Raw genomic sequence first — 19,751 nt, 5'->3', positions numbered from 1 at the left:
GTGGCGGCGCCGCCTCCCCAGACGGAGCGCCGTCTCCCAGACCCCACCGGACGCGGCGCTTCTCCGGCGTGGCTGGCCCGCCTCCCCAGGCGTGGCGGCGCCGCCTCCCCAGACGGAGCGCCGTCTCCCAGACGTCACCGGACGCGGCGCGGTCTCCGGCACGGGGCAGCCACGCGGCTCGGCACAGCACGTGGCACGACGAGAGCGCACCGCCGAGGCCCCTCAGCGGGCGTAACGTGCGGTCGTTTCCACGCACGGGCGTACGCGGAGCCGCGCAACGCACAGGCAACTACTCCTCTACCGCAAGCCGAACGAGACCAACTCACCGCTTTGCCGCGCGCGCCGCCGCTGAACGCGTCTCTCCACCCCGACAGCAGCCGGCGGCCGACAGGCGGCGGCGGCGGAGGCGGCACACCGGGCGGCCGCCCCCGAGGGACGCGCGTGCCCGGTCACAGCAGGACCTGACCGGGCCGACTCCGGCCGGCCGACGTGCTGAATTTAATGTCGCCGACGACGAGAGGCCGGCCGCCGCCGACCGGTGCCGACGCTCTCCGCCAGCGAGGTCGCTGACCGACGCGACGGCCGAGCGGTGTGCATGCGTGAGCGACGATAAGACACCGGCACGTGCCGACGAGAACGCTCGCGCGCGTGGGCGCGTGTGAGATTGCCAAGCGTAACTCCAGTGGCGTCACGCTAGCCTGATAAGGCCCTGGAAACCGTAAACGACAGCAGTTTTGAAAATAACATCCAACTAAAAGCGTAAATTACTCAAGTAACATGCTGTGTCACATTACCTTCGACCATGCACTGGTAACAGCTACTCTTACACGTTTCTGCGCACTTCCCGTTATAATCTGGCCGTCAATGGGCAGGCCTGAGAGTGCAAAGACCGTCTGAGCACCGGTCCCGCCCCCACACTGTGCTACGGAGCCCGGGCCCAGTTGAGAAGCCAATCAACCTGGCACCTTCCACTGGCCGGGTTGGCACCTTTGCGTGCCTCCTCGACCGGTGCGTGAACAGGGCGGGCGCGGTTCCTGTGGGGCCGTGTCTGCCAACTCGACCCGTGCCAGGAGCCAAGTTCATCATGTTCTGAAGTGGGCCACGGCGCCCGGGGCGCGGGTCACCGCTTCCCCACGCGCAGTGACCAGTGACCTGAACTGAGCTCGCGCCAGAGCCGGAGCCTCCGCCGGGATCAGCGGCACGGCCGCCGGACACGACAGGTCGGCCGATGCCCGGGGCGCAGCACAGGTCGCCACTCAGAGACACGCGCCTGCACCATCGGTGACCGGGTGCGGTGCCGGCTGGACACGGCTCCTGCAGCTAACCATCCCGGGTGCCATGGTCGCCCGATGCATATTTCACAAAAGACGGCCGGGTAAAATGCCGTGACCTTTTTGGTGACCTCAGGAGCCTCAGCGACCTCAGCAGTTGTGCCGGTAAGCGACAATGCCCAAGTCCGACGTGTGCTCAGAACTGGCGTCCCCGGCGCGCGCTACCGGCGTGGCCGGCCCGACAGCGAGATCCGGGAGGTGGCTCCTCACACGTCACGCCGGGGTCATCTCAAAAGGCCGACACCACTCAGCACCCTCGCACTAAAGGATGCATGACCACCGGGTCAACATTCATAAGGCAGGAGGTCAACACTTATGGATGAAAGCATTCACAAAACTTACGCTTCCGCTGTCCCCGGAGACATACGCTAAGAAGCCCTACGCACGGGTCTCCTGAATTTGCGTGGATAGATCGTATCACATCAACTGTTCTGCGACTCATCCACAACAACGACCCGACATGAACCCATTAAGCCATCCACCCCCGCGGCTGCCCCCCGCCTCGCGTCCTGATCCCCGAGCCGGCATCGCAGCCACGAGATAGGACCCTTGCCAACCGGTCCAGGTCGGCAGGCAGGGCGATCGCGAGCCTCGCTCGGGGTCGCCGCGTGACGCCAGACAGTGACCTCGAGCCCTCAGCCCCGGGGAGTGCGGCAGACTGGAGGCGGCCGCGGCCCTCACGGTCGGCAGGCTGTGAATTAGCCGGCGCCGGCAGTGGACCGTGCTGGCGCCCCCTGGGAGGCGCCGCCGAGATGAGGCCGGCCCGGTCATGTGTGTAGTGCAGGCCGCCTCACAATAGGATTCGGCGCAGACCACACCTGGCAGCGGCCAGGTTTAGCGGCTGGTAATGGGCCGGGAACGTAATCCCCGGATGACGCAGCTTGCCACACAAACGCCATCAGATCTGGCCCGACAGACCGCCAGCCACGCGGCTGACGGCGAGCGCACGGCCTCGTGCGTCACCCGCCGACGTCCGACCGATTCGACGACCTGTCACCAGAATAGAACGGCTCTCGAGCTGGGACATTGATGTGGTGTGCCGCGCGCAGGGTGAGGGTCCGCACATCGCGGAAGTATGTCCGAGAATTGCTGGTGCAGCATGATGTGGGTACGCGCCGGCGACAAGACACCTGTCCAAACCACGGAATGGCGTAAGTCATGCAATAACATACCTGCATCGTCCGACATTCACGTCTCTTTGTGATGTGGAAGGCTGGCCTGCTTACTCACCACACCTATCACCCCTAGTGTCGCAGTCAACCAGAACAGCCCGACGAGAGCTCCCACTCACCGAGTGCCGACGCCGCCGGAGAGGGGAAGGCCCCACCCACGGCCACCGCTCACCTTCTTCATGTGCTGGAACTCGGAGAAGGTCATGAGGTGGGCCGGCTTGGTCCGCATGGCGACGGCGGCCGCAGTCACTGCCGCTGCGGGCCCGTTGGGAGCTCCATTGAAAATTGGACGCCCAGTTTACGGGCCGGCCGCCCCAGGAGGGCGCCGCGGCGAAATAGAAGGGACCGGGGCGCCACGGCCGCCAGCCGACGGCGGCGGCGGCGGCGGAGGGCCGGGGCAGCTCTGGGCTGCCACCAGGTGAGCCGCCGGCTGGGGCGCGGGCCGAGAGCGAGGTCGGGTACGGTCCCTCACTTCTGGCAGCGGCTAGGTCACCTGGGTCTAGAGCAGGGTGGGGTATAGTTTCCAGACTCCTGGCAGCGGCTGGGTCACCTGGGTTAACGGCAGGGGGGAGGGGGGTACCACCCCCCGACTCCTGGCAGCGGTTGGGTCCCACGGGTTGAGCGAAGAGCCTGGCACTGGTCACCTCATCCCTTTGGACGGCTGGTCAGCTGGGTGGCGGCCAAGACTGGGCGAGTCAGGCCTCACTACTGATCAGCGGCCCACAGGGGACGTGGACCATGCCAGGTCAGGTCAGGGCACGTCACCGCACCGGATCACGGTGTCTTGATCACCCTCGCCTTGGCACAGGTGCCACTGTCTACCGGTCCGCAGGTAAATCTACCGAAATGGGACGCAGGGCATGCACTGTCCCAAACGGCGATGGACAGTGCCCTCAAAGCATTTGGCGTACAGCCTTGATAAAAATGTCATTACAGCATATATATATATATATATATATATATATATATATATATATATATATATCGGCATCATTCTGGAAAAACAAATAAATGCTACCTATACGTTGCCATTATGTTTACGGTCTTGAGCCTGACGGCTTCGTTGCGACTTTTACGTAAGAACGCCTTCCTTACGAACGCCGTATCACATAAACCGATCACAACCGACAGTCGGCTCGACGAGGACACCGCCTGAATCCAGAGTCAAGGTTCCCTGCAGGGCTGTAAGTCACGTTCACCGCCACCATAAGTCGAGGTCATCCATTCCACGAACCGGCAGCTCCGCAGCCAGCGGGACGAACGCCCGCGACAATCGGCGGAAGGAGACGCCAGCTCGGCCAGCTCGGCCGCCACACTCGACAGCCGCGGAGTCAGACGGCGATCCAGAGCCAGAAGGCCAGACGGCCGCCGTTCGGCCGAGCCTGTCCACCAGCGGCAGTCGTTAGCGAGCAGGCTGGACGACCACCGCGCCGAGCCAGACCACATCTGCCGCGCCCAGCCCGGTCCGGCCGCGAGCCCGACTCCGGCACTGATGGCGGCAGACGGCCCCCGGGTCGCCCGGCCTCGGCGTCCGGCTGCCGTCCGCAGGACCGGGGCGCCGAGGACCCGTCCAAGAGCGGCACGGCCGACCGGCAGAGAGCTGTCCGCTGGAGGGCTGACGGGCAGCGGATATCGGCACCGGCCGGGCCCCCGAGGACCCGCCCAAGAGCGGCGCGGCCGACCCGCAGAGGGCTGTCCGCTGGAGGGCTGACGGGCAGCGGATATCGGCACCGGCCGGGCCGCCGAGGACCCGTCCAAGAGCAGCACGACCGACCGGCAGAGAGCTGTCCGCTGGACGGGCTGACGGGCAGCGGATATCGGCACCGGCCGGGCCGCCGATCAGCCACCCGTCGGTACAGCATGGCCGGCAGCGACCCTGCGACGGCGACGGAAGCGGACGGGGCAACGGGCGCGGTACCGACCGCTCCGGCATCAGTACCCATGGTGTTGGCGACGAAGGAGGCGCCGAGGGCTGGAGAGAGATTGGCAAGCGACGACCACGCCCCTGCCGCGGCCGACAGTAAGAAGCGGGACGACGGCGAGACGGCCGACACAAGCAGCGCCGCGTTGCCGGGCCGCGACATTCACCCCGACACCGGCCACTCTCGCGCACCGCGGTCGACCAGGTCGCGCCCATTACCGCAGATTGGCCGCCGCCTCGGCCGGCAACTCGGCCCACCGACCACGCCGCCGAAAAAACCGCCGCCGCCGCCGCCCGGTTCGATTCGGTGGCAAACAGGCCGGCCGGCCGGGGCAGCGACACGAGCCCCGCGGGAGACGGCCGCCGCCGCGCAAATACGGCTGGATCAGCGGCCGCGCCGCCGCCGGCCGTTACCGTCCGCCTCGGCGGCCCGGCGGCCGGACCAAATTGAATTTTGAGGGCCCCCGAGGCGGCCGGTCGAGCGGGGGGGGGGGGGGGGGGGGGAGACTGAGGTGCGGTCGTGGCGTCGGGCGGCAGCCGGTGGTGCGACACGAAACCTCAACCGCGACAAGTCGTCAGTTACGGAACTGTGCATGGCTTGCACAGCAGCCCAACCGGTTTGGGACACACACACACACACACGGTGTGGGAATAAAAAGGGATTATCGAGCCAATCGAAGACCAGGGGCACGACACAACGGCAGGCAACATCCAATCAAGACGCGAGGTATCGTAACACGCTCGCCTCAACTCTCGCATCGGCCTCCCGACCCTCCCAGGTGAGCCCCACACAGCACTGGTTTCGACGATTCCGGCCCGGCTGATACTGAATCGCCCTCCTCCACAGACGCCGCCGCATCCAACAAGTCCTGTCCCGTCGCCCGATGAATACTGATGACTACGGCAACCAATACCGCCGAGTGTTTTCCACCTCAGGAGAACTTTCTAATGTAATTGCGCGGGATAAAAACAGCTCTGGCTTTTAACCGCCGCGCACCAAGTTGCGGTGCGACCGCTGGAACCAACACGGGAACCGCAAATAAACGTGGCCGCGCAAATGACAACGCAATCTGTGCCGTGAGCCAACAAACAACTTTGGCATTAGACAGCACAGCCGATCGGACGGAAAACAATCAACTTTCGAGCAGAGTGTTACCCCAACTTGAAAAATGTAACGGTGATTCCAATACGAAGCAATAATGAGTGCTCTCAATGAAGCATCTTTTCGGCCACGAAGTCAGCCATCTACAGCACTTTGAACGAGGACGTCAACTTTTGGAAAGATCTATCCAATCGGGTGTAAGTTTCGAGCCTGATCTAATCGCAGCAGTGTGCACTGATGATTGATCTTGCATCTAACCCGCTTCCAGTTCGCAATACTTGGGGCGATCTCGCCGATACGAGCATCACTTAAGCGCGCCACGCCGATATCCAACTGCGAACAGGTCGGCGACCCAGCGCGCGCCCTCCCGCCACCAGCCCACACCTGAGGCCCCCGAGCCGTAACCCCTGCCGACCCCACACATCTGCCAGCACCTAACAGCCGGCTCTGCGACCGCGGCGTCGTAAATCGCCGCCGACTAACGAGGCGGGCCGGCCGCGCCGGCCGGGCGCCACTCACGCGGCGCGCGGCCATCCGTCAGCGGCCGCCGGACGCGGCGCGGCGCACCCTGGGCGGCGCGTCGACGCCGGCGGGCCGACGGGCCGACGGGCCGGCGGCCGGCCGGCCGCCGCCGCCGCCGCCGCCGCCGCCGTTCGTCTCCGGGCGCCGGGGAATGGGCCGGGCCACGGCACCCCAGGGAGCCGCCCCGCAGCGCCGCCTGCTAAACGGCCTGACGCGGCGCGCATTTTGTGAGCGACGGTTTATGGAGATGGCCGGCAGGTGCACCGCCGACTGCGGATCCCCGGCACATGTTCAGTGGACTGCACTGGATCCGGAGCCAACTGACAGCTCCAGGAATCTTTCCCTTTCTGTTTGATGCGACCCGGGTTGCGGACAATGCATGCTTTTTCGCGATCTTTGCGACGAGCACGCTTCAGAGACAACTGTCTTTCGTATCTGCTATACAATGGCTGAAATTCAACTGCTCTCCAAAGAGCTATTACTTTAGGCGGAAGGCTGATGAATGAATACGTGACCTCAGGGATCAGACATTGACGCACGAGGCAGTGACAAACAACAGTAGGTCACTTTGTTCCTTCCCAATTTCGTAGAAATGGCTCTCTGGGTGCCCGCTTTTTAAGCCGGATATATTTGATGCATTCATTGAATAGTTATCCAGGTATCAAATACTGTAAGTGAAGCGGATGGTTCCACATTGCGCAGCGCCAAATTTAACACATCAAAGGCACATTCAGGTTAGCTCATGAAATATTGATTTATGTCGCATGATGAAAACACGAAGCGAGCAAAAAACTTATCGCTAGTTTTAACATGACATATGACAAAAACGCTTCAAAGAAATGACACCGAGATACATTTAGATTTAACATGACACATGACAAAAAAAAACTTCAAAGAAATGACACGGACAATCATCCCAGACGCGCGCAACTAAGCCCGATATCGACTCACTGCTTCAATTTACCTCCACGAAACACGGCTGGCATTTGTGAAAACGCCGCGTGGTGTCGACAGTGGCCGTGGACGGGGAAACTAGCCCGGTAATGGCCAGACTGACCCCATCGACCTGCCCTCGCGGGAGGTGGGCCAATGCCCTCCCTCCCTCTCCCCCCCCCCTCCCACACATATGGGAAAATAAACGGCCACCACGCAGCCCGCTGTCAGAAACCGGACGGACGGAATAGCCGAGCCCGAAACGATAACTTATCTCTTTGCGATTGCTTATATATCTCTGTGATAAATTGCGTTTTAACCGGACCGTTTTAGCGGTATCCGCGCCCATAAACAGCGCGTTTCTCGGAGCCGGAGACGCCGGAGTTGTGGGCGGATGGGGGGGGGGGGGGGGGGTCGTCTCCGCTCCGCTGGCAGAGGGCACGAGCACGCGCCATCCATCGCGGCCACGAGAGGTGCCGCCGCGGCACCGGCGCCCCGCCCCCAGCGCGCCACCGGCCGCGCTGGCCGGCGTCCGACGGGCGTAGCGAGCGTCACCGCCAGCGCCAGCGCCAGCGCGGCCTGGCGACGAGACCAGCACCCGGCGGCCGCCTCATCGCTCCGGACAGCCCCACGCCGGCGACGCCAGCACCGGCACACCTCTCCACACCCCCTCACATGGGCCGACAAGGCGCCAATTCAGGAGGCAATTAATCAGCGGCGTCATCGAAGCCGCCGCGGACCCCGGCGCGTGGCGAGGAGGCCGACCGGGGCCGGCCGAGCGCCGCCCGACGGCCAATCCAATCTCGGCAGCGCACCCCCTCCCATTGTCGACGAAAATACGGCGCTGCCCGGCCTGATCAACCTCTCCCTCTCCACAACAAAAGTCGCCCATCAAACTGCGGGTGTCCGCGCGTGATTCACGGCGGGTCGATAGCCTCTCAGTCCGGGGCGCGGCCTGATGTTTCGGGGCACTCACTCGCGGCAAATGGGCCTTCTGCGTTAACCGACAATGACTGGGCGTTGTTTTCGTAAGCGCACACCTGTTCGCGTTTCAAGGTATAAGATGGGACTAGGTGTTATTCGTGGGAAGCAATAGTGCTCCTGGCACAGTCACAGAGGATCTATTTGTTGATGATGTTAGATGTCGCTATATGGTAAAAGCGGGGTGTCTTAAGACCGCGAACGCTAACGTCACCCTTTCTCTCTCAACCCCTGCCTCCAACGGCAACTCCCCGTCCTACAATCGAACGAACGCGCACGCCCACTATCCGGTCCCAAATTCGTCTCTCACAGCCAGGCGGCGCGCTCTTCTCTCCAGCCGGTCCGCTAACAAATGGACCCCACTCCAGACATCGGGCGGAGGGCTCGCAGCGCGCCCGAGGGCCCTCAGGCCCGATAGCGTTTAAGGCCTTAGGAACGGGCCACAAAGCGGGCTGCGGCGGAGGCGGCGGCGGCGGCAGGATCTCGTCGGCACGACCACGGCGCAATGGCACCGGGGGCTGCGGGACGCCCGGCTCGACGGCCTCGGAGCCGCTGCCAGTCAATCCAGGATCGAGCAGAGATCGACGGTCGAGCGCGCCGTCAGCACCCCAGAGTCAGATTCGGTCGCCGACCCCGCGACAGACGTAGCCGCTGACGACTGGCGGGCTGACTGAGCCGCCAGCGCTGAGTTGAGAGGAGCCGGGTAGGCCGACACAGCGAGGTGGCGGCCGCCGGCATGCAAGGTGAATGACAGACAGGACAGGAGACAGGAGTTGACCGGACGACAAGGCACGACGTCGGCCACCTGGCGACATCCACCACTGCCCCCCCCCCCTCGCCAGCTCCACATGATACAACCTGGTCCAAGCCGCACTCAAAAGTCCGACTCGCGAGCGTGAACCTCTGCTGCCGTCGTCGAACCCCCAAGGTCAGCACCACTGACCAGCTCTCCCCCCCCCCCCCCCATCCGACTGCCCTAAGCGGCAGGCAACCCCCGCCGAAGTGGGTCAGCTGGCCGGCACTCGGCGCACGCCGGCGCGCCTGACCTCCAGTCGTCTGAGATACGACCCCGTTTGTCCAGTGAAATGAGCCTGGAATCGGCCGGCACACTTCGCGCCCGCTCCCGCGCCGCCCTGGCTCCCGTCCGGCGTCCGCCGCGTCGAACATCCAGCCGGCCGGTGCCGGCCAGCCGCTCACCGCTTAACCCGCTCGCCGGCCGGTCGGGGAGCGAGACCACTGCGGCGGCGGCGGCGGCGATGCGGGGGGCTGGTAACTGGCCGCCGGGACGGCAGGGCAGTCCCCCGCGAGACAGCGGCACTCTGCAACCGGCTGGCCGGGCGCGCCGCCCGGCGTGTGCCCAGACAAGCCAGGCCGGCCGTCTGTGGGCGGGCCGACGGTCGGACAGGTCGGCCGGCGTGACCAGCTGCCGGCGCGAGGTGGCCGAGGCGCCGCCAAAGTCAACAGCAGGCGCGAATCGGCCCCCGGCTCCACTACACCGCGGCACTCGCGCCCTTAACCACCTGACTAGCGCTCGTAACCACGTGACCCGTGACGTGTGCCGCTGGCTGGCGCGCTTCCGGCATAACCCGGCTGCGGCGGTCAGATCTGACCTCTGTTGTGACCCGCTCAGTCTGCCGTGGATGTAGTGCAGCTCAGCACAGCTCAGTTTAGCTCAGTCCGCCTCGCCCCGCCTCTCGTCTGCCTTCGGGACGGAGACCGAGCATGACGCTGTCGCCGGCCGTCGCCGCCGGCTACAATATCCGCCTGGCCCGGCTGCCGCGGGGAAATTGCTCTTATTAAAGCCGGCGTCGCCGCCACCCGCGCCAGGAGAGCTCCCCGTTCCAGGCACTGCCTTCGTAAGCACAGGTGGCGACGGCTGGAGGGACTCCCTAGTTCAGCACACGTGCTAATAGGTGCGGAGGCCCGCTCGGGACTCCCTCGGCCCGTACGGGTCACGACAGCTGGAGGGACTCCCTAGTTCAGCACACGTGCTAATAGGTGGAGAGGCCCGCTCGGGACTCCCTCGTCCCGCACGGGTCACGACGGCTACTGGTGAGACGCGAGGCTTCCAGCGGAGAGGCGGCCGGCAGGATGGACGGGGCCGAATGCGTCACCCGGTGAGAGGTGCAGACTGAGCAGACAACACAACGAGCGAGGCGGCGCCAGCGGAGTCACAGATGAAGCGGGACGTTGGCACTGAGTGTGGCGAAGCGAAACTGAGAAAACTTGCAACCGGCCGGGGGCGTTTGTTAACGGCGTAGCGAAAAACACCAAGTAGGTGCTGGAGCTGGATGCACGACGCTGGACACTACCAGCTGGATGCACCATATGCGACCAACAAGGCAGACATCCCTCAGAACCCAGAACAGACAATAACGGCTGAGTCCCGGCCATCAATGAACTCCCACCTTTGCGTCCACGCGTGGTGGATTCCATTACGAATGACGCAAGTTTCACATCTGCATTAGGGATGAACCACGCTCTCAAATTCTGCGCGAGACGCATAATGTTCCCGGAACAGTGCAGTAAATGTGCTGTTCTTAGAAAATGCGCCGTCAGAGGTGTACAATTTCAGTTCACCAAAAAAGCTGCTTACAGGGTAATTAAAACCTTCCAAACCCGTCAGTCCAGCATGGGCAGAGGCCTTTCTCATCGCCAGTGATGAAATACCGCCTCGCTTTTGACGACGAACGTTCTAAAGTCTCTCTCTCACGGGGGCTTAACGACGCACTCAGCTGCTGAGGCTATATGGCGTCGCCTGTCTTTCACCCTGGCGGGAAGGGCGGGCACCGCGGGGAATCGAACCCCGTACCTCTGGTTTCATGCCAGCGGCATCGACCCTGGTATTTCTGTCTCCGGACGAGCTAGTTGGTTCCGAATTGCGACAAAATTTTCGGTCGTCTCACACGGTACCAACTAGACTGGAAAGCCTTCTTTCCGGCAAACAATGAGGCAGCTCCGTGACGCCATCAAACTGTCGCCTCTTGAAACTAAGCGCCCAGGAACAAACGCATTACACGAGTTACATGCAGACAGGGTGGCGAATGTGTTTCAGTCAGCGGGGTCACTAGCTTAGATATGAACTGCTTAGCTAAAACGGTAGCATCCGGGTTCCGAGAGCGAAGCAGTGGCTGGATATCATAAGCGCTATCCCTGAATGCATATACAACCACAACTGTCATCGCTTTCCAAATCATGACGCCAAAATACCACCCGCCTCGCCACCGTATCACGCTGCCACTGCAGATCACCACGAAAAGTACCCATCACTGGAGGCTTCACCGCCTGACCCCTCCCCACCCAGGAACATCCCAGGGCGGTGGACCCCACAACCGGACCCCCCCCCCCCCCAAACCACCACCAGTCACACCGGCGGGGATCCATCCGCTGCCAGGTACACTACACCCCATGCCCCCCAGCACTGGCGGGCGCGTCCGCCGGCGTGACCCGGCCGCCGCCCGGAGAGCCCACCGCCGCCGGTGTCCACCGCCGCTGGGTGTCGTCGGACCACTGCCGGCCGCCGCTCGGGCCGCTCCGCCGCGCCGGCCCGCGCAGCCTCCCTCCTGTCCCGGCGCCGCATCGATCCTCCTCCTCACCGTCCTCATGGCAGGCGTCCTCAGACGGCGGCCCGAAGCGGTGGCACGCGCGAGGACCGGTGCGTCACCGGGTACAAGAAGCGCCCGCCACGGACGCACGCGGTGGCCGTATCCAGTGCGTGACGCGCCGTAAGCGTTCAGGCGCAAGGACAGGTAAAAAGCGTTTCGCAGTTAGTCGCAGTGCTGACATGTCCGTACGTAAACTCAGATGTTCAGATGCTGGCCAACCCGGCGGGGAATCTTTCCACGACGGACGTGGATCCGCTGTCATCAAACGTAAAACGCTGCCAGTGAACCCAAAAAGGTACCGCAACTGACAGCTATCAGCCAGACGCACCAGACATAAGCAGCAGTAGTTGGGACTTTGGGGCGTTTCGACTGCGCGGTCATGTGGCGCCCACCACACGGCGTTACGTATCTACTCCGTGTGCTACCTCTACAGTCATCGGCCGACACTCACTTTCGCCCCCCCCCCCCCCCCCACCGTGATCAGTGGCTTGCACCGCTGCTGATCCCCCAGCGCTACCGGCTGACCCTCCGCCGACTCACTGTGACCTGTGCGCTATCCAGACGGCGCTGATCGGATTAATTCCGTCTGCAGTGGACCAAGCCGAGGGGCGGCGTCAGGGTCGGCGGTGCAGGGCCTAGGCCGCTTCAGAGGCGGACCCAGGGCGCGGCGAGCGGCGACTCACCACAGGGCGGCGCCCGCCAACCAACACAGAGACCGAACACAGCGTCCAAACGCAGCGACAGAATACAGCGACTAAACACGGCGACCACACACAGCGGCGGGAAGCTCACAAACACAGAGACAGCACGCGGCGCCTCCGAGCCAGCCGGGTGGACAGCTCCGACGCGAGCCGACGGGTGAACCCTTGCCGCGGTGGGCCAGCGGCGAGCGAGATCGCGCACTTGATTCCAGGAGGCGACGCCGTCACCACGGAGATGACCGCCTCCCAGCCTCGGGAGAGGCGCGCCAGACACGCATTTAACGGTCCGGCGAGTCAAGACAGCGGCCAGCACAGCGGCGCCATTACCGGCCGGAGCCGGACGTCGCGGCCGTCGCGTCGCGCTGCCGCCGACCGGGGAGGAGCCGCGCACCGCTCGGCGGGTCAGGCGCGGCGCGCCGCTGGTGCCGCACGTCCGCCAGGCGCGCGATGCCACTCACGGATGCGACTGACAAGGGTAACAGCCCCAGGTGAGACGTCAGTGAGCGTAAAGGACACCCTAGCCAACTAAGAGGAGCACGGCGAGATTGAAGTCAGATGAAAGCAAACGCTTGGCTGAGTTTTTGACTCAGGCGAGACGGAGTCTAACGAGATGAAAAACAAAACACTCAGCCAAATTTGCTGTTAACAAAGTCCTTTTATCCCCAGGTCCGACAAAAACATCCCACTTGGACCGAAAAATCACGGCTGTACGACTTAACTTTTCAATCTTGTTTGCAAACTAGAGCGTTTAAAACGTGGTACATAATGAAACTGACAAGTCACATTAAAAAACAACTCAATCAAAACCGGACTCGGGCGTCACTTCCTGCAGAACTGGCGCACCAATGCTGCGCCATGCCTCTTCCTGCAAGCCTGTTTCTTGACCAGTACAGCAGATACCAACACGGGAAGGTCTTAGTCACGACCGATGCCGACGGACGCCCATGGTCTCTGCGTAACTTCTGGGAGAACCAGCAGGTGGCGCGATAACCCGCACCGACTCGTCTCACTCTGTCCCTACTGAGAAAAGCAGGTGAGTTCTGCTTCCACCATGCAGGCCGAAACCCAGTGAGCCCCCCCCCCCCCCCCCCCCACACAGGCCAAAGCCGAAGAGGTCGACGGTTTGACGTCACAGCAGCGCCCCGAAACACTTCCCTCGCCCCCACCAGCGTGCAACTTTCAACACCAATGCCCACAGCGGTGACATGCTCTGTAAATAATCGACAGGCCGTACATTGGCCGTCACACCGCGCCACCAGACGGGCCGACGCGGCGGCGTTCGCCGCCGTGTCAGCCCAGGCGGCTGCACTCGGGCGCCGGGACCGCCGCCGGCGGCAGATTCGGCGCCGGCGGCAGTGTCGGCGCCCCATCACGGCAGATGGATGGGCCGGCTCCAATTGCCCGGCCCAGGCAAAATGCGTCCCGAGGGCCGCCAACGACAGGTAAAACAGCCGCCGGCGCGCCGGTGCCGTCCCCGCGCTGTCGAGACGGCCCGGGGAGAGGAAGGGGGCTGCCCGGAACTGTCGGGCTGGGACGGCACCGAGCGTCACCGTCGGGTGGTGCTGCACACCCACTGCACCGACAGCACGGCAGACCCACTGCACCGACAGCACGGCAGACCCGCTGCATCGACAGCACGGCAGACCCACTGCACCGACAGCACGGCAGACCCACTGCACCGACAGCACGGCAGACCCGCTGCACCGACAGCACGGCAGACCCACTGCACCGACAGCACGGCAGACCCACTGCACCGACAGCACGGCAGACACGCTGCACCGACAGCACGGCAGACCACTGCACCGAAGCACGGCAGACCCCTGCACCGACAGCACGGCAGACCCACTGCACCGACAGCACGGCAGACCCACTGCACCGACAGCACGGCAGACCCACTGCACCGACAGCACGGCAGACCCACTGCACCGACAGCACGGCAGACCCACTGCACCGACAGCACGGCAGACCCACTGCACCGACAGCACGGCAGACCCGCTGCACCGACAGCACGGCAGACCCGCTGCACCCCAGCACGGCAGACACTGCACCGACAGCACGGCAGACCCGCTGCACCGACAGCACGGCAGACCCACTGCACCGACAGCACGGACCCACTGCACCGACAGCACGGCAGACCCACTGCACCGACAGCACGGCAGACCCACTGCACCGACAGCACGGCAGACCCACTGCACCGACAGCACGGCAGACCCACTGCACCGACAGCACGGCAGACCCGCTGCACCGACAGCACGGCAGACCCACTGCACCGACAGCACGGCAGACCCACTGCACCGACAGCACGGCAGACCCACTGCACCGACAGCACGGCAGACCCGCTGCACCGACAGCACGGCAGACACACTGCACCGACAGCACGGCAGACCCACTGCACCGACAGCACGGCAGACCCACTGCACCGACAGCACGGCACACCCACTGCACCGATAGCACGGCACGGCGGACCCGCCGCCATGGTAGAACGACGGACCGGGTGGCCGGTGAGGAAGGGATCACCAGGCGGGACACACACTCACAGCACTCTTCCGGCTGAGGTGTTCAGGTTGAGCACGCCTGGGCGGCCTCTGTCTGTAACGGCCGGCCAGACGGGGAGGTCGTGGCACTTATGATTGTCGCAGCAGCAGCCGCCGCCGTCCAGCACACGGCGCACCGTGGAAATCTTAAGCGCTCATGAGCACCTGCCCCTTCCCCTCCCCCCCCCCCCAACAGAAAACGGTTCGAGCGGGGGTCGTCAGGGATTTCGATGGGAGTCGTGACACGCTTCGGTGGAACGCGTCCGCAGCTCGTCCGAGAGCTCAAGAGTCTGCCGCAGCTCGTCTCGGCGCCGTTCGAAGCCCGCCCGGGCATCCTTCGGAGCTCGACCAAGAGTCATTTGACGCTCAGCCAGGAGTAATTTTACGCTAGGTCCGGAGTAATTCTACGCCCGGCTAGGAGAAATTCAACGCTCGATAAGAGCCATTCAAATCTCGACCAGGAGTCGTTCGACGCTCGTCCGGCCTTTCCAGAGCAAGGCCATCCGTAAACCAGAATCGCTGGAAACACATCTGAAGTGACCTCAGCCGGACGTACGTGACGTCACTCGCACGTCACGGCGACCGCTGACTGGTCGCCGGACGCTGCCGGTGACATGCTGCGGGATCGGCGGTGCGCGGCCGGACGGACGCCCGCCGCCGTCTGTGGCTGCCGCTCGGCGAGACTCGCGCTCACGCAGAGGGCGGCATCCAGAGCGATCAGCCGCCGGTCATGAGTGGTGTGCAAACGACCCGTACAGTCTGGAGGGAAGGGTGACGTGCGAAAGACAAAGAGCCAGCCCTTCCGCCGCAATCACTCGCCGCCATGCCAGCTGTCCGTGCATCCGTCGAAGAGCAAACGTCCAGCCGAAAGCACCGCTGTTTCCGGCGACCTGGCAGCAAGGGGCTGACGCCGCTGACATCCCGACCTGTCACACTAGAACGGCCACTGACAGCCCGACCTGGCACATCAGAACGGCCGCTGATGGTCTGATCTGTCACATCAGGACGGCCGTTGACAGCCCGACCTGTCACATCAGAATGGCCGCTGACGGCCTGATCTGTCACCCCAGAACGGCCGCTGACGGCCCAACCTGTTACGCCGGAACGGCCACTGACGGCCCGACCTGTCACATCAGAACGGCCGCTGACAGCCTGATCTGTCACCCCAGAACGGCCGCTGATGGCCTGATCTGTCACCCCAGAACGGCCGCTGACGGCTCGACCTGTCACATCAGAACGGCCGCTGGCGGTCTGGTCTGTCTCGTGAGAACGTGCCCGGTACGACCGCCGGCGGCCGCCCGGCCGACGAGGCAGCGCCGGGCGGCGACAGCCTTGACAAGGTCCAGTGCAGGGCCGGATGTTGGCCACCCCGGCAAGGCGTCCGTCACCAGCGGGGCGTACCCCGACGGGTGTGACCTCGAGACACACGGCGAGGATGAGGCTCAGCCTGGAGCCGGTGGCGATCTGCAGTGGGCCGGCGACACACCACGCTCCGACTTTTCAACACTCAATTTCGACCGTCGTTTTCTCAGACACGCGGAGTGCCTCATTCCGCACTCCGTGTGTCATTCAGCGTCTTGTCCTGAAGAACAGCGGAGCGCAACGAGCCCCAGCCATTAAATCCGCCATCAATGCCCGGGGGGACGCCCCCATCCGGCGCCCCCGCGCCCCGAAGCGCGGCCAGAGCCCCCGGCATGACTCACGTCTTTGTTCAGTGCGGACGGCGGCCGAGCCCGTACGGGCCCACAAACCGCGCCCGACGCGGCACCGGGCGCCGTAAAGGCCAAGTTGTGTCGCCGAAATGGAGCCGCCGGCGCTTTTATGGAGCGACCGGTGACGCGCGCGCCGGCCGGGATGAGCGACGCCCGGTGCGAGGCAGCGCCGTGATGTCGCCGCGGCCGACTCCCCTGCTACCGGCCCGGCCCCTGGCGTGATAAATAAACGGCGGTCCTGTGTCAAAAGAAAACAACAAAAGACGGTCTCCAACGCCAAACGCGGAGCGCGCCACGGCCGCGGTGTTTCGTGACCGAAAGGATGACGTGATGGACGAGACTTGCGGTTGACTTTGTCCGCGGCTGTGGGTTTTTTAGGCAGACGACGAAGAGGCACTATGCATGCAGACAGGCGGAAGATCCGCTGCCCCGACTTCGAGCTGCAGAGCCCTACCCAAGGCTTACGGCCAGTATGATGGGGACACAGGTGATTCCAACAGTGCAGCGCTTGGTATGTTATCTGGAGTTCTACCAGAGGGTGGAAAAGAGAGAGGGAGAGGGAGAGGGAGAGTTTTCCAACGTGAAACATGAATGACTTCAACGTCACGCTTACATCACTATACCATTTGCCCTCGTTTGAACGCCTTTAATACATTCAGTATGCAGCAGTGTTTGCTCACACGATGCGGCACATGTAAAAATTCGTCCCGTACTTGTTTCATTACTCTGGGTTGCTTCGTTCACGAGTAATGGATCTTGTACCGTTCTAAAGCCGCGCTCAAGCACTGTGACGCGGCGCGCTACAATGCGTTCTAAACTGAAAATTTTGGGTGCCACCCCCACATTGCAAAGCCTACATACACCCTTCGACACCAGCGACACTGGAGACACTGGTGACCGCAGGAAAGGAGGGTGCCCGGTGTTTTCTTGAATCTGTACCGGCTGGAGGGCGGGACACAGAGGGGCGAAAACCAGTATACTCGGTAGCCGGACATTCCCGTCCCATGACCCTGACGCCGACTGGGAATGTGAGCCAGATCCCCACCCTGCCAGCGCCTAACACCTCTGTGAACATCCCTGATGTCCCCTAACGCCTCTCTGAACATCCTTGATACCGCATGGCGCTTCTCTGAGCACCCCTGATACCCCATAACGCGTCTCTGAACATCCCTGCCACCCCTTAACGCCTCTCTGAACATCCCTGCCACCTCTAACGCCCCTCTGAACATCCCTGCCATCCCCTAACACCTCTTTGAACATCCCTGCCACCTCTAACGCGTCTCTGAACATCCCTCCCAACCCCTAGCGCCCCTCTGAACACCCCTGCGCATCATGTATGACAGCGGAGAACGGCCGCCCGAAGTGCGCCTGCAATCCTCGCATCACATTAGCGACGAGGGCGCCGGGAGACGAGCTGTAATGCGCTGTCCAACCTAACTCGCTGTCGACGCACTCGACGACATCCTCGAGAGGACGATTGCGGCCAATCGGCTCCGTCCCGTGTCCCGCTGATCACGGATGATCACGAAGGTGATCACCGGTGATCAAGGGAGGGAGGGCTGCGTGTCCGTGCGATCCGAGCGCGTGTGCAATGCCGCCCTGCCGCCCCGCCACGTACCACCCTGCCAGGACCAAGACGGGTGCTGTTTCACTCGTATTTCTGAGAGTATGCAGAGGACTAGGATCAGTGCGGGGAGCTCCCGGATGCCTCTCATCCCGCCCCAAGGATCTCAAAATTCAATGGACAGGTCCAATTGGAAGTGGTCTCAAACGCATCATTGAGATAAAAAACGTGATACAAAAAGCGTTCAAAATAAAAACGCCGGAAAATACCCGCAAGGGCAACGACGGCAGGCCGAAGTTCAGACATGACAACGTGAAAGAAGAGTCGCCATTACTATATCGGAACTCTAGGCTTATTCCACGTATCATGATGTAACTGGCGTGAAAACGCAATTAGGGACAGGGGGAGAACTCAGACCATAGCAATTTGCCAACACCCTTCCAAAATAAGCATGTCACGTCACGTCACGTTACGTCATGCCACGTTTACAATTCGTTTCGGAGGGCCGGATAGGTTTCGGGCTAGGGCTACCCAATTTGCGAAAAGTGGGCAAAATCCGGGAGACCCATTCGATGCATTTTTGTTGGACAGGTTTCGTCAATTTTCACTGAACAGCCTCCCAACCCATTCAGTGAAACTTCACTTCTGATATGTAGCGTGACCGTGTGACCATCCACAGTGGTATCACCCGAACGTCCACACTGACCTCCTCCGCCTCACGCCGCTCCTGCTCCGCCCTCCTGGCCACGCCCTCCGGTCGCAGCCACGCCTCCGTGTCACGCGCCACCTTCTGCGCCGCCTGCGTCACGTTCGAGCGCCACCGGGTCCACGGCACGGGCATGGTTCACTAGAGCACCTCCGCTCCGGAGATACCGCCGACACCGGAGACAGAGAGACAGGGGCCCGCACGTCCGGGTCTCCACGGTCTAAAGCTGCTGCCGGAGACGACCGCTGGCAGTCGCCTTCACTGCGATGCCCGGACGAACTTGCTAGCTCTAGCGTTTAGCACGTTGAGAAGAGCCAACACCATTTATGTTCACTGAACACCAGTGATGGCCCTGCGGCGCAGCGCTTATTCAAACAAGGGGCCGTGAACCACGCGTCGCTCTGTGACGACCAGTCCCGTTCCGCATGCTTGCCTCGCACTGGCTCAGTACAGCTTCGGACGACGACACATCCGGGAGATACTTCACGACGGCCAACGGCACACCGGCGCGCACCCTGTCCGCGCGGGTGGGCGAAAGGCACTGAGAACGCACACTGCAAAAGCTGAGGCGCTTTAAGTTTAAGGCACACTTCCAGTCACTGGGAAAACCACTTTAGTCTTCCTTCTGCACGCGCGCTTGCCCCCAGCCCCGCCTTCGTGCGGACCATACGAGCCCGCCGCGGCGCTCCGGCACGTGCTGACCGCGGCGGCAGCGGCGCCAGACGGCCCTCAGCCGGCCCAGGGCGCAACTAAGCCCGCCCACCGCCCGGCCGGCGATGGCAGACGCTGCCAAGTCCGGCCGGCACCGGAGCCAGCACCAGCGCGCCGCGCGGCGACTACCCCTCACAGCAGCAACACGCTGACCGGCAGCTGCGCCGCTGCTATCACGGCGCGCCGAGTGCGATAGCGGCGCGCCGCGCAGCTGTCGCCCGGCCGCGGCGCCAGCACCGCCGGCGACCGACGCCGT

General features: G+C 63.3%; 1 protein-coding gene across 1 annotated transcript in view; it reads right to left on the bottom strand.

Annotated features, from left to right (window-relative positions):
* Window positions 1–19,511, bottom strand: part of LOC119099584 (HEAT repeat-containing protein 5B) — a 64,067-nt gene extending 44,556 nt beyond the window's left edge. Inside the window, exon 1 of the mRNA XM_037222689.1 lies at window positions 18,785–19,511. Coding sequence (XP_037078584.1) covers window positions 18,785–18,919 — 135 coding nt within the window. The 5' untranslated portion in view covers window positions 18,920–19,511. The remainder of the gene's footprint in view (window positions 1–18,784) is intronic.
* Between the last annotated feature and the right edge of the window lie 240 nt (window positions 19,512–19,751).

The sequence above is a fragment of the Pollicipes pollicipes genome, unplaced genomic scaffold (genome assembly GCF_011947565.3).
Source record: "Pollicipes pollicipes isolate AB1234 unplaced genomic scaffold, Ppol_2.1 Scaffold_2555;HRSCAF=2994_pilon_pilon_pilon, whole genome shotgun sequence".
Lineage (NCBI taxonomy): Eukaryota > Metazoa > Arthropoda > Thecostraca > Pollicipedomorpha > Pollicipedidae > Pollicipes > Pollicipes pollicipes.
This window is presented reverse-complemented; position numbering and strand designations above follow the sequence as displayed.